Raw genomic sequence first — 15507 nt, forward strand, 5'->3', positions numbered from 1 at the left:
CACTACTGTGGCTATATACAGATTACTAAACGGTGTTTTTCTTTCTTTCTCTAGAAACAGCACAGTCCTCAACTCCAAGGTTTTGTCAGTGGCCATCAAGCCCACCCCTCCCTCCCTTTCTGCCCCAGTTGTAGTTGAATTCTCTCACCTGTACAACGTAGGTGACTCTTATCTTAAAACAAATATTCAAATATTAAGGTATTTTGATTTTATGCTGCATTACAAGTCCTCTTTCAACATTGTGATCATGTATTGTTTGTCTGTTCCCAATCCATCAGGGCACCACTAATCAGACCTGTATATCCTGGGACGAGAGTGACAGGTAAGAGCCACTATATTGTTGATTTGTCATCTGACCATGCTTTCACCTTAATCTGCGAATGCGTGGACCCGCAATGATATGGCTCTTTATGAGCTTTTTTGTTTGTTTGTTTTGGGGTTTTTTATTTGTTTTTTTGTAATACTATTGATTGTACTACGGGAAATGTAAGATCCAGCACGTTTGCCCCATACTAGGAATTCAGATTTAGGATATAGCTAGATATAGCTATTTTGTGAATAAGTATGTTGTAGTACGACTCTAAAGCTGCCAATATCTAATACTCAGCTATATGACTACCTGTCCATCCATGTGATCAACACTTAAGTCCAAAAATACTGTAAACTTATTGCCAGATTTTTATGAAATGTGCATTCAACTTCCCCAGAGGAATAACCACATGGTTTTTATGACCCTATTAATATTCTTTTTGTGCCAACATCTAACCAAAAAAACGTAAAAAAACGAACCTCTTGACTTCCAGATGAACTTTCCAGCACAATTTTTAGGACTAACAAACTCATTTGATCCCTTTTACTCGTAAGAGTCTAAGAATGACAAACAATGACGAACAAGTTCTGTGTGCCTGTTTTTATGTGCATTTTTAGTATCTGTCCTCAGCGGAACTATGACTTAGAAATGAGCCAAGCAAATAAACATCCACTCAAGCTTCCGCCATGTGAAGTGATTCGGAGATTGTGACTTTTCTCCCATAAATGCATGAAACAAACTGAGATATATATGTTCATCACTCTTTCTACTTTGTTTCCATCCTTTGAAGTTTGACTGGAGGTCAACAATACAATCAGCAGAAAAAAGGACTGGCATTTGTACTTTAGCGGATATGTTAAACTTTCTTTATGTGTCATGTGAAATACACATGGACAGGTTTAGCCCAAAAAACAAAACAAAAAAAACACTTGGTTATGGTTAGGGAAAGATCATGTTTTGGCTTAAAATACCTGCTTTTGGTGGCACAATCCTGACAGGAAATGCAAGGTTGTCTCTTTTAAAAAAACAAACCACTTTTCATGGTACTATCCCCACTAGAAACACTACACTGGGTTGCTAAAAAACAACCACATTAGGTGACTGAAAAGCTGCTGGAAACACAGCAATGACTCTAAAACACAACTGGTGGTGCTGCATGTTACTATCAAACAGTGACCTGCAGGTCTAGGTCTCACACCAATGTACAAATGTATTTATCTGTGGTTTGCAGAAACATACAATGCCAGCATTTTCTTGTGACAAGTGGGCTGCTTTTAACTAGATCATCTTGTTGCCCCGTTTACAAATGATGATGGCACCTGACCTGAGAATTAGCACCACAAACTGTTCATCTCTGTTCGGCCTAATTTTCACATAATCTGCATTTATGTTTTTGTTGATTTTCTGGAAATGTGTGTTAAACTTGGATTGATAAAATTCAATTTAACTTTTTATATTATGTTACCATATTATATCATTATATCTAAAAGCCACCTGCTGAGCTTCAGGCTTGTTTTGAGCATTTTCATGGCAAAAAAATGGCCAGTGTTCAGTTCACTTTTTTTTGTTATTTTAGGTTTAATAAACATTATATTTTCAAATGATCTCATATCTGTTTAGTTCCCCCACAGACAGGCTGTTGAACTGCATCCAGATCCAGATCCAATTTGTAATTATTCACTGCATACTGGCAAACCCACATTTAGTCTGTAGCACAGTATGGTAGTTTCTGGTACTCTGAGTGGATGTTTTAGAGACACCATGTCCCCTCTGAAAGTTCCACGGCTGGCCACGGTGTTTTTTATCTTGACAAAGTCAGTGTACTGCTCCCCAGTGAAAGGTGCTGAGTGTGTTGGACAGCTTCGCAGCTCTTGTCTGGGAAAACGCTAACCCCACGCTATCACTGCTACGACACTGATGCAGCATGTGGAAAATTAAAAGTGTCGCTCACAGCTTTCCTCCCCCTCCCGGCCCACGCACACACATCAACATGTACGATAGAGAGCAGTTTGGAGTCTGCTGAGAGAGAGAGGGAGAGAGAGAGAGAGAGAGAGAGTAAAGTATACATATTGAACAGTTAAGTTTTACTGCTGCTGTGGCCTGATTCAAAGCACTACTTATTTGCTGCCTGCTCTTAAGTGCCCTATTTGTTTAAGACAAGAAAATAGTGTGTGCATGTTGGAGCGTGAGCATTGAGCGAGGGAATGAGGGAGAAAGTAAGAGGGAAACATTCAGCAGCCTGCAATGCAGGTTTGGACATTTGCATTTAGATGGGTATGTACACTTGTGTTACAGCGATGAAAAGCAGAACGTTCATTGCTTCAGTCAAAGGGAAAAGAAGTTTGGCTTGGCACATATAGACCTAGAGCGAGACAAAGAGTGAAACATAGAGACAGAGGTGATTTGGAGGGAAAAAATGACAAAGAGTGAATATTGAGAAACGGGATAGATGACATTCTAACAGTCTGCCCTAACAATGAAAAAGTATTAATATCGCTTCAAAGTGACGGTTCAGGTAATATCCACAGTCATTCATACTTGATTGCTGCTTGCAGTGTTAGGTAAAATTCTTAACTGCCAAACACTCTTTTCAACCATGAAGCCATGAAAGCTTTATGGACCCTAGCTGCTGAGAAAACAAGACCATTATTTAAAGGCTTATATCACAAAATAATGTTTTGTTCTCTAAATAATTGCAGAGGATTGAGCCGAATACTTCGATAAAATGAGTGTCCAGAACTGAGTATTTCCATAGTAAAATGAGTCAATATTCATACTGGTGATGCAGGAAAATCCTCATTAAGCTAGCTGTGTCCACATTGTTCTGCAACAATCCAGTCACGCACACACAGAGTTCATTGCTGCAACTCTGGTCACACAAACACAATCTCTCCATCGTCACAGGCAGCCGCTCTGTCCACAGGGACTAACAGCTCGACTCTTACTGCTTCTACAGCAGTCAGGTTTGCTTCGACTGGTTCGCTCCTTCCTCATTTCGTAAAATATGTAAGGTCAGCTGAGTTACTTGCAGAGCTTGGCCCATACCAGTTGCAGTGCAGGAAAGGCCTGTTGATCCCATGCTCATAATTATGAAGCCCAAAAAATTGAATTTAAACAGCCTGATGTTTGTGTGTGAGATCAGAGGGTCTTTTTTTTTACTATCTGTTATATTATCCCAAAAACAAACACGCAGCAGAATGAGGTCCTCTGCTGCCTCTGATTGGCTCCAGTTACATCATTCTGCATAATAATTAGCCATGTGCTCCTATATGGGAGCTGTGTGGTCAGAGAAAGGGATCAATGCCTGTTTGTTTTCAGGATAAAATAAAAACATCACGGTAGTAAAAAAAAGTATAGTCACACACAAGTATTAAGTATATTAAGTGTATTTCTTGAAATTTCTTCAAAATTTAAATTGGCTAATGTGAGCCTGCTGTTGGTGTGTAGAGAGAGAGAGAACAACCTGCAGGTTGCAGAAGATTTCATGTCTTATTTTCATGTGTTTCCAGGATGAGAGAGCCACAAAACATAAATATAATGTTGTGAATGTGCAATACCACAATGAATAGGTGTGCTATGGGACAATGATGGATGTATGTCTTCAACAAGGAGCCAAAAGCGGTCGGTTAGATTCAGTCATCTCAAACTGTGTTGAGGGCTGAGATGTATTAGCATGTTTTTGAATTCTGTTTACCGTGTCAAATCATTCCATCGCTTGCTCCTGAAAAACTGCCGTGCCAGAAAGTGATTTGTGTGACTATGACAACCATAAACTGTGAGGCGTCATGTCATAACAGGACCTGCAGCATATATACATATTAAATTGTTTTTAATATGATTTTGATTTGTATTGCTTCTTCCTTTAGTTCTGATTTATTTGAAAATGTAATATTTAGTGAATGCTTGTGTTGTCAATATTGTCTAATGTGGTTAAATGTTAGTAAAAATGCACAATATATGAGCAATGATATGATAAATCTTGGCCCATAGGCACCCACTGTCAAAACCTGTCGCAAATTTATAATCTTTTAATTTGCTGGTAGGCTTTTGTTGTGATAAAACTGCAGCAGGTGATGAGTTTCATTGACAGCTTATCAGTGGTCAAAAAAACAGAACATGAGTAGAATTCGTAGTGACTGAAACTAATGAAAAGTCAATAAAAACTAACCCGGAAATCCAGATGCCCCGCCCCTAGCAAATTCGAATTTGCTCTGCACGGGGATCTGGCCCTGACGAGCAGAGCCCATTGAATCGTCATCGGACCAATCAGATCAGTCTATCTGACAGAGGCGGGCTCTGGGTGAGCGTAACATGATGAGAACAACGCTGTGCCGTAGGAGTCAAAAAGTAAACAGCCAAAATGGCAGCTGCCGAAGGACTGCGTCCATTCAGTTTCGCTTTGGAAGAAACGCTAAGCCAGCTACACTTATCTTTTTCCATGAGAGAGGAACATAAGACTGCCCTAGAAGCCTTCACTTCCAGGAAGGATGTTTTTGCCGTTTTACCAACGAGATACGGCAAAAGCATAATATATCAGTTAGCCCCACTCGTTGGCAAACCAATGGGGCTTACTGCAATGAATACGTCACCTTGTTTTTAGCTCTGACTGGCTATCGTGCTATCCAATTGCATGCGGCGCCATTTAATATGCCTCAGTTAGTGCTGCCTCTTGGGTAGGAAGGGTGTATCGGTGAAGGCCAGACTCAAAATCTTTCCAGGCTAAAAATCTTTCCAGGCTAAATAAAAACAGTATTTCTATAGAAATACAGTCATTAGAGTACAAGTTACTCCCCCTCTGAACAAGAACTACTTACATGTTCTTTTAGTACAACCAAATGCTAAACAAAAAATTATTTTTATTAATTTAACGGTGACAAAAATGTTACAATTTACTCTCATGAACTGAAAACACACTGAAATAGTGATAGCTCACCAATACTCTGTGAATCTGGGGTTATGCCATCGTTATGATGGCCGACCAACGTTGTCGCCATGTTAACAACTTGTCAACAGATGGCACCCACCGGTCACCTAAAGCTGTGCCTTGAATGATGCATAATCTTAAGCTTTGTTGTTTAAATAATTGAGTTCTATAAAAATCTGCCCCCTGTACAGCTGTCATGAACAGTGAAATTGGCAGAGACCAAAACCGTGTTCTTTTTTTTTGTACCAGGCTGTGAACATGTTTAGTGTGCTGTAAGGTTGGGCATTTTAATATGGGGATCTATGGGGAAGTATGATAGAAAGTTTTAGTGTACTTAGTGGTCTTTACCCAGCCTTTTTCTATCGACCAACCTTTATTTGTTAATGCCTTATCATTATAATCTTGCTGATTATTTGAATACTGGCTTTTATTCATTTATGGCACATGTGATATCTATTATCAGTTCAAAACCATGTCTGAAGCCCTTTTAATGAAAATGTAACCATGATACATTGTGAGAGTTTTATATGATCTTGATGACATTGACCTCTGGGATGTCACCACCATCGAACGTAAGAGACAAGACAGGAAGAGAGACAATGACAGAAACATAGCAAGGACAAAGAATCTAATCTCCTGGTGTTTGGGTGTGGGACTGGGGGTTGGGTGTCAGGGGGTGGGTGGGGGCGACATGTTCTATGCAAAATTAAAATCCATCTTGGACAGCAGCTATGATTAATGAGTTAATATTTAGGAGAGAAATTGGAATCTGAGGAGGCGTCCTTGTCATATTGATAAGAGCTGTGGAGCAGCCTGGGCCTTCACTTGCACCACGCTTCAATCTCCTGAAATCAATAACAAGAACATCAGCAGCTTCTTTCTGTCACTCTCACTCACACTGACATTATTACTTAGTTTTGTTTACAGTATGTCTTACGTAAATGAATACACACAGTGTTTGCTAGATCAACCTAATGGTTAACTTTAATGATTGATATTTTATGCCCTTAGATTTGACAGAAAGTGATGGAAGACATGGAGAACAATACGCATATATAGGTCCCTGGTCAGAACCACACCGGGACATTGTAGTTCATGATCCATGGCCTAAACCCTTTAGGCACCAGGTACCCCTCACAGTAAAAAAAAAAAACATAAATAAATATAAATTTTTGTAAATGATACAGAATAAGGGTGGTGCACAATGAGAGAATAAACAGCTCAACATCACAGCTTTTTTTTTTTTTTTTTGGACAAACAAGAACCACCATTTTATTGGTTTGAATTAATTTGAATGCACCTCATGTAACCTAACCCTATGCTACATTGTAGAATTGAGGCACTGCAAAAAAACAACAAACACAAAAAAACTTCAAGTCAGCTGCATCTTCTAAAGTCAGCAAACACACCTATGTTCAAGTGTATAAGTTGTACTTACATTGTGACTTTTTCATTTGGACAGATCATAACAAATCCAACCCGGTCTCACATTTCAAAGTCGTCGAAAACCGGCGCTTGGTCAGTGACTTCCAGCATCAGACACCAACGAAAAAGCCTTTCTTTCACGTCAGCATGATATGCAGCTGGCCTCTGTCATTGTTCACTGGCGCCTGACAGGGTCAGTGGGAAACACAATGGGATAACAACGAAAGTTAAGGCGATGGAAGTCCGAGTAGGGTGGGAGGGAGAGGTGGTGGATGGGTCCAACAACTGCTGACTTTCACCCGGGAGGTTGGTGTTCGCTTCCTGTAACATTGGAAAAGCCAGACCTTGTTCTTTTTTACTAAACTCAAGCACCTGTTTTTGTTGCTGAAACCAGACCACATGCATGTGTTGTTGAAGGGAGAAAAACGTCAATTTGTGGTGTTGTACTAATGTTTATTTTGAAAAGAGACTGTATGCAAACTGTACATTTTCTGTTAAAACAAAGGTATATTTTGAAAACAGACAATGTGTGTTATGGAACGTCACACACCAACGCACCCAGGGTACCTTACACATTATATCTCAGTGTGAAAAGTCCATGACCAAATGCTGATAGGTAACAAGGTCAGAGAATGTGATGGCAAATCAAACATTGTTTTTTTTTTGTTTGTTTGATTTTTTTTTTTTTTTTTTTTTACAAATTTCAAAATAAAGTGACAGCCCTACTCCATAGTAGATTCATAGTAGAGTTATGTTATGTGTTGTGTGAGATAGAGTATGGTGAATGTGCTAAGAAAGGTAGTATCAGCACTGCTTCTACCTGGAGCTCACATGTACGGAGCCTGGGTTTGTTGAAAGTGGCAGTGCTGTTTGGGCTGAGAAAGCCATGTGTAAGTAAGGTAAAGGAGGTTATTGGGTTGGTGCAGGGAGCCGTGAGACCTGGCATTAGGGGAGTGTCTCTGGGATGCCAGAGATCACTGTCTAGCCTCCTGGAGATGTAGACGAAACACTGGTGAAAGGAGGTTCCCACCCGATGACCCCAAAGACATGTTAGTTATCACTGCTCACTGGTCTGTATAGTTAAGCCTTGCCATAATAGCTTTTCATAGGGCTTAAGGCCAAAACACACCGGCGGTGTCATATGACAGCGGCGTCATTGATGCGAGTCAAGTGCCGTCCCCAACACACACAAAAAGCGTCGTGCTGCGGGGCGGCGGCAGCAACGCTGGAAAAATAGGACAATAGCGTAAAGTGCTGCAGCGCAGCACATCGACGCGCGTCGAGCTGCCGCCGGTGTGGGTTTGTAAATAGAAAATAATGGGGGCGGCTGTTTTGACGCACGGCGCCGGTGTGTTTTGGCCTTTAGGAGCTTATTCAGTGAGTGCTGATCCTTTCTCTAGAACACAGAATTTTGTGTGTATTTGAATACTACCTGGTAAATCAACTAAAATACATCCAGAATATACCAAACAACATTTTATCATCGATAAGTCCGTTTAAAAAGGATTTACCTACTGGACTATTATCTCTCAGCATAGTGTCTGCTCAAATGTTAGCATAAAGCCACCTACATGATTATTGTACATTAGCCTATTCACCTTATTTTTCACGGAAACACGGAGGCAAAACAGAACGCAGCCAGCTTCCATTTTTTTGTGTGACATCGACATTGTCCAGCACTCTTCACCACTGTGTAAATGTCCCACGGTATTTGCTACAGTGACATTACTGAGCGCATGGAAATGTTAACATTACTGAAAGCAATTTTAAGGACTAACTTTAAATATTTGAAGTTAATCATTAAAGAATAAATCACCTGGAAAGCTGGCGCTGCTCCACATAATTTAAAAGGTAATGTAGGGTCCGCCAGGACGTGTGGGAAGGATGACGCAGTTATTTGGCAAACCACCGTTTATTACGGCACAGTACAGTTTACTGTTGGCCGTAACCACGCCAAAACAACCAACAAACAAAAACTTATATTAGCTGTAACTCCAACTGTGCACTGCTGCTCTCTCCTCTAGCTCGTAAATACACACACCAGCACATGCACTCACACAGCTCTCATCCCCATCACACTCACACTCCGCCCCTACTGCGTCTTTGAGTACCTAGAAAAGCGCTATATAAAACCGATTTATTATTATTATTATTATTATTATTATTATTATTATTATTACCTATACTCATTCAATCGCAAACATGCCATTAATTCACAGAACATTGATATTATAACCAAACATTTATTGCAGGGTCGCTACAGTAACTTAGCCTACACAGAGCGGTGGAAATGTCTGTGAAGCTGCAGACGGGTGCGGCTGGATGATGGATGCATACATGCTGATTCGGGTGCTATCAGAGCCGATCCGATCATTTGATCAGATTTGATTACTATTTACTTCCATGTTTGAAAATAAGGTGGATATACTTTACCTGTGGATGAGGAAAAACACTAATGTAAATGCAGCAGAACCCTTTGCATTTGGAACGCGATCAGATTAACCAGACCACATCTGCACTGTGATCAGATGTTAGGAATAGAATAGAATAGAAATAACTTAATCTATCCCATAAAAATACATGGAACCAGTACAGCAGCATTGATTTGGGAGACTCTTAAGGGACCTGAGGTGATTACATGGTAAAATCAATGAATTTTATTTTATGAAAAAAATTGCCCTTTTGCAATTTTTTACTTCTCTCAGTCACTTAATCCTGGCGTCCGGCCAGGGTGAACTCCCTGTGATATGTGCTCCAGTGGTTGTGAACTGTATCCGCAGAGCCCCCTGTGCCTCTCCAACTGCTCAATGAGAAATAACATTGCCTCCAGAGGGTCGGACTCATTCTTACTTCTGTACAGCCCCATGCCCCATTTGAAATCCTCCACTAATCCTTAGTGTATGCATACTTATTGTAATATTCAGGATTCAAGGTTACTTTATTTGTCCCGGGGGATATTTGTCTTAGACATAAAGTCTTAGACATGTGCAGACATAAAGTGCATTCAAATACATGCAACACTGTCTCTCATCCGTTGTACTCAATAACAGTGCCATGTCTCAACACAACCATGAAGTAGAACCTAATAAATTCATGTAAATTAGCCTCAAATCATCCATTCTCTGTACTTTATTTGCACATTTAAACATTAGCTCCACCTTGTTATAACTTTTCATGTTGCAACATCCATTTTGCTTGATCTGCGTTGGCAGCAAGACGCTTCGTACTACCGCAACATGGCCTATACAGATAATACTGCACATTGTTTCCATTTACCTGACAAAAATCATGTTTGCCAACCCTGCCTGCCTGATTTTTATAGCTGGATCCAATCACAGTGCAGGGACAGTTGAGACACGCAAAAACCAGTTGGAAATGGTGTCTGAGTATTAGCACAGACAGCTGGGGAACTGATTGTTGTGTTTATGGTTGTCATCACTTAACAAATTTGAGATTATTTTTGGGCCAGTCTCCAAAAAATAAAAAATAAAAAAAATCCCATACCCCATTAAGTTGACCTTCATTCTTCATTAGTGCTGACATTGCTATACAAGCCCATTGACTGTTAGGGCTCATTTTTGCTCAAGGTAAGATAAATATATGGACACAGACGGAGCCTTCTGTCCATACTTTGCGTTCATTTTGTCTGTATTTGTGCACGTTTTCTGAAAGTTTATGGTTACGAATTAAACGGAGCAGCATCACTGGATATCGTGGGGACAGTGTAGCATAGGTCAAGCAAGACACACAACCATAGGACATGAAGAAGTTATTTTAAGAATGGCGCAACAAAATGAATCAGTAACAAAGTGAAAATAATTATTCATCTAAAAGTCAGTTGTATCTAATGGCCTAACAGATCAACACCGTCTACAACGCTTCCTTGCGGTAAAAGGTACAATATTATGACTTCCTCCACCGTTGCCATGTTTGTAGTTGCCAGAAACTTTTGACCGCCCCCTAGTGCCATGTTGTGGATCTATCTATGCCAACATAAAGGACCAGTGCAATGCAATGTGTGGCAGTAACGGTTACAGTGTTTGAAATTAACTAATCTGTTTCTGTATGTAAAGGGAGTATAAAGGAGCCCTTCTGTGCATCCTTGTCCTTAATGTAATCAAGAAGCAATCTTTAACTAAATTCACATATTGTTTGTGGCATGTAGTCACCAACATTCAAGACCAGCTGAGCATATGCTGGTAAAGAAAGTTGATCACAAATCAACATTTTTACAGGCCAACATTCAAATGCAATTCATTACCCCTGTTACTAATGGGTGGGGATGAGCTCTGAATGTTTTTGACTGAAAAATTCAAGTCTGTGCAGTACTAAGTAATTCTGTCACTCCCCCCATCATCCATGCGTTGCTATCAGTGCTGCTTGCAGACAAGAGAAAATCCAGATTTGGGAGGTTCTGTGCCTACATAATAAAACAAATGTTTCATGACTTCAGACAATCACTACTGAACAGATTAAAATAGAGCGAGACATTTCTGCAAAGACTGGACATTGTTTACCAGACTGCAGTCACTAACTAGCCTCCCCTCTGATCATACAAATCAATCTTGCTGTCTCATTTAATTTACAGAGTCAGTGCTGATGTTGAGGAACTGCCTGAATTCATCAAAGATGTTGGAGTTGACCACTGCGGACTTGAATTTCATCAATTACTGTAATACAATTATCCGAGAGGAGGTGAAGTTCAGCGTGCAGGGGCATATTTGTTTACAAGTGTTCCGAATAGAAATAGGCTGCATTACAGGCAACAGACTGCACACACTCTTCTGTATTTATATTCAAAGTTTGCCAATTCATTCTAACTTACAGTACAGGCCAAAAGTTTGGACACACCTTCTCATTCAATGCGTTTTCTTTATTTTCATGACTATTTACATTGTAGATTCTCACTGAAGGCATCAAAACTATGAATGAACACATGTGGAGTTATGTACTTAACAAAAAAAGGTGAAATAACTGAAAACATGTTTTATATTCTAGTTTCTTCAAAATAGCCACCCTTTGCTCTGATTACTGCTTTGCACACTCTTGGCATTCTCTCCATGAGCTTCAAGAGGTAGTCACCTGAAATGGTTTCCACTTCACAGGTGTGCCTTATCAGGGTTAATTAGTGGAATTTCTTGCTTTATCAATGGGGTTGGGACCATCAGTTGTGTTGGGCAGAAGTCAGGTTAATACACAGCCGACAGCCCTATTGGACAACTGTTAAAATTCATATTATGGCAAGAACCAATCAGCTAACTAAAGAAAAACGGGTGGCCATCATTACTTTAAGAAATGAAGGTCAGTCAGTCCGGAAAATTGCAAAAACTTTAAATGTGTCCCCAAGTGGAGTCGCAAAAACCATCAAGCGCTACAACGAAACTGGCACACATGAGGACCAACCCAGGAAAGGAAGACCAAGAGTCACCTCTGCTTCTGAGGATAAGTTCATCTGAGTCACCAGCCTCAGAAATCGCAAGTTAACAGCAGCTCAGATCAGAGACCAGATGAATGCCACACAGAGTTCTAGCAGCAGACCCATCTCTAGAACAACTGTTAAGAGGAGACTGCGCGAATCAGGCCTTCATGGTCAAATAGCTGCTAGGAAACCACTGCTAAGATGAGGCAACAAGCAGAAGAGATTTGTTTGGGCCAAGAAACACAAGGAATGGACATTAGACCAGTGGAAATCTGTGCTTTGGTCTGATGAGTCCAAATTTGAGATCTTTGGTTCCAACCGCCGTGTCTTTGTGAGGCAGAAAAGGTGACGGATGGATTCCACATGCCTGGTTCCCACTGTGAAGCATGGAGGAGGAGGTGTGATGGTGTGGGGGTGTTTTGCTGGTGACACTGTTGGGGATTTATTCAAAATTGAAGGCACACTGAACCAGCATGGCTACCACAGCATCCTGCAGCGACATGCCATCCCATCCGGTTTGCGTTTAGTTGGACGATCATTTATTTTTCAACAGGACAATGACCCCAAACACACCTCCAGGCTGTGTAAGGGCTATTTGACCAAGAAGGAGAGTGATGGAGTGCTGCGGCAGATGACCTGGCCTCCACAGTCACCGGACCTGAACCCAATCGAGATGGTTTGGGGTGAGCTGGACCGCAGAGTGAAGGCAAAGGGGCCAACAAGTGCTAAACACCTCTGGGAACTCCTTCAAGACTGTTGGAAAACCATTTCAGGTGACTACCTTTTGAAGCTCATGGAGAGAATGCCAAGAGTGTGCAAAGCAGTAATCAGAGCAAAGGGTGGCTATTTTGAAGAAACTAGAATATAAAACATGTTTTCAGTTATTTCACCTTTTTTTGTTAAGTACATAACTCCACGTGTTCATTCATAGTTTTGATGCCTTCAGTGAGAATCTACAATGTAAATAGTCATGAAAATAAAGAAAACGCATTGAATGAGAAGGTGTGTCCAAACTTTTGGCCTGTACTGTATATACCAGCCAACTCACCAGCTGTGCGAGAGCACAAGACATTGATGAATATCCTCAAAACACTGGTCTACAACTAACTAACTTTAGTCTGTGGACAGTTTTAATATTTCGTCACAACCTAGCTGCAGCCTCTCTGTTAGGTTTCATCTCCAAAAGAGCCCAACATCAAGGCACCAAGCAGACAGGTTGAAGAAACAAAAGCGAGCTCTAATAACAAAAACTGGTTTCAGTCATCAAAACAGGCAGGCAACAAAAAACTGCAGAAGCAGGCTGAGCTAAATCCAGGAACAAAGGAGAAACACCAAACTAAACTAAGGACAAAGAGGTATGACACAAGGATCACAAGCAGGAACACAAACCAGGGAATAAAGCCATGAACGCAAACGACCTCACACTGAGGCCTTGTTCACACATACACGGGTTGAAAATGGTTTTGGTCTTTTGTCCTCACATACACTGCATACTGTGTTTTGGGTCACTAAAAATGGAACTTTTGTAAAGTGCAGGATGTTATCTTCTTAGTGAGGTGTCACAGACTATGAGACATTTTGTGCATTGGCGGACGAAGCGAAAATGGTGCTGGTTCTAACCCTGCTAACTGGACTTTTTACATGTTCACACATAAATGTACAGTTACTTTTCCACTATATTGACAGAGTTGCAGAACGCTCAGTGGAGGTCACTGTTCCAGGTAGTAATACTACTACAGGGGTGAGTCCTAAAACCTGGAAATGAGTTAGCATTTTAGCACTTTTATTGATGCCTGAAACAAGTTCTGTGGTTAACCCAAGCTTAAGAGACTTTCACATTTTGTTCTATGACATAAAATATGTCAGTAAAAACCTTACTCATGAATTTTGAAGCTTTTATGTGTCTTGCTGACCAGTGGCTAAATCACAGTATAGAATGTCATCACAACATACATAGCTTTACAGTCTCATTATAGGAATGTTAAGTCAGAGTCAGCCAGGTGATACTGTAAGTAAGACTGTGGTGGAGATTGTCAATAGCCTAACAACTAAGTTTTTCACTTCTGGCTATTGCATTTAGACTTCAAACATCATAACAGTGGGCTTCATTTGTGAAGATTATGTTCCTTTACAAAACATGTAAGTGTCTTAAACTTTTTTTTCCACAGAGCTTTTTTCTGCAGTAATCCAAAATCCAATGGGAAATCCCATTGTCTTTTTGACAAGGGAAGCAGGGCGACGCTAACCTCCATGCCTACATAAAAAACATCATTACTGGAGAACACTATAGCTTTTTTTAGGCTTCTAATTGGCTAACATCTTCTTCATTGCATGACTTCAGGATGGGAGTTATACCGTTTTCTGTTGGTTTGGCATGCTCTTGAAATTCATTTGGATGTTTCTGAAAGAGGGAAAGCAAAGACACAAAACACAAGGCACGAAGAGATGTCACGTAAGGAGAGTGACACTGAAAATAAAACAGGGAATAAACTACAAAGAAAAACCCTACAGAACCATGACACTCTCATTTAAAAGGGTAGGGCTCACTTGCTGTAGGCTAACCATCTTGATTACCACTGTGATGACGAAATATTCGCTTTTTAAATAGTTAGGTTCTTAAAGAGGAACTCCACACTAGGGCATTAACAGAAAAGTCCATTTGTCGACGTGTCGACGTCAGTGGCACAAGTCGACACCCCCCGGGAGGAGTCGACAAGTCGTGTGTTTTTTCCCTCTCTCTCTCTCTCTCTCTCTCTCTCTCTGTGTGCTTGTGTACGGAATGCAATCGCTGCCTCTGATTGGCTTACACTGATACTTTATCCTTGACTGAGACATACTCGGGCGTACTATAAGCGGAGCAGACTCCAGTCATTCGGGCTTTCATAGTCGAGCGCACTTCCGCATTGTAGTTTCCTGTAAAAATGTCCGTGAAAAATACATGCCGAGCAGTCGCTGGCGCGGAGCGGAGTCCGCGCAGTCATAAAATCTGAGCTTGCGGATATCCGCTTTGAGTCCGCGCAGACCTCCGCGGAGTCCGTTCCGCCTACGTTCCGCCCAAGTATGTTCGGGCCTTGACAGACAGACACACATCACATGTGTGGAGATACTTCACTTTCCTCCACCGTGTCAATCTGATGTCATCAAATGACTTGTCAACTCAACTTAGACTTTATTGACAGATAAGTCGACCTGAAAAAAATCAAAGTCGTTAATGCCCTACTCCACACTGATGTTTATTTATTTGATTTTTGCTGTACACCAAGCGGCAACCTCAATGGCTGGAAAGTGAAGCCAAAGCTAAGTGCCAAAAACTGCAGTTCCTCTAATAGCCACTTGAGTCTGGCTCCAGAAGTGAGTCAATGTCTGTATACATTTGCGTTAAAATGTTCAACTTCACAGCAGAAATAAACATTTTATAGCCTGGCACGA

General features: G+C 40.8%; 1 protein-coding gene across 5 annotated transcripts in view; it reads left to right on the forward strand.

Moving 5' to 3' along the window:
* adgrb1a (adhesion G protein-coupled receptor B1a) overlaps positions 1-15507 on the forward strand; it is a 255606-nt gene that overhangs the window by 169439 nt on the left and 70660 nt on the right. For all 5 annotated transcript variants that reach the window (XM_049584034.1, XM_049584031.1, XM_049584036.1 and 2 more), the window contains exons 16-17: positions 55-157; positions 279-322. In XM_049584034.1, coding sequence (XP_049439991.1) covers positions 55-157; positions 279-322 — 147 coding nt within the window. The remainder of the gene's footprint in view (positions 1-54; positions 158-278; positions 323-15507) is intronic.

The sequence above is a fragment of the Epinephelus fuscoguttatus genome, linkage group LG8 (assembly GCF_011397635.1).
Source record: "Epinephelus fuscoguttatus linkage group LG8, E.fuscoguttatus.final_Chr_v1".
NCBI classification, from domain to species: Eukaryota; Metazoa; Chordata; class Actinopteri; order Perciformes; family Serranidae; genus Epinephelus; species Epinephelus fuscoguttatus.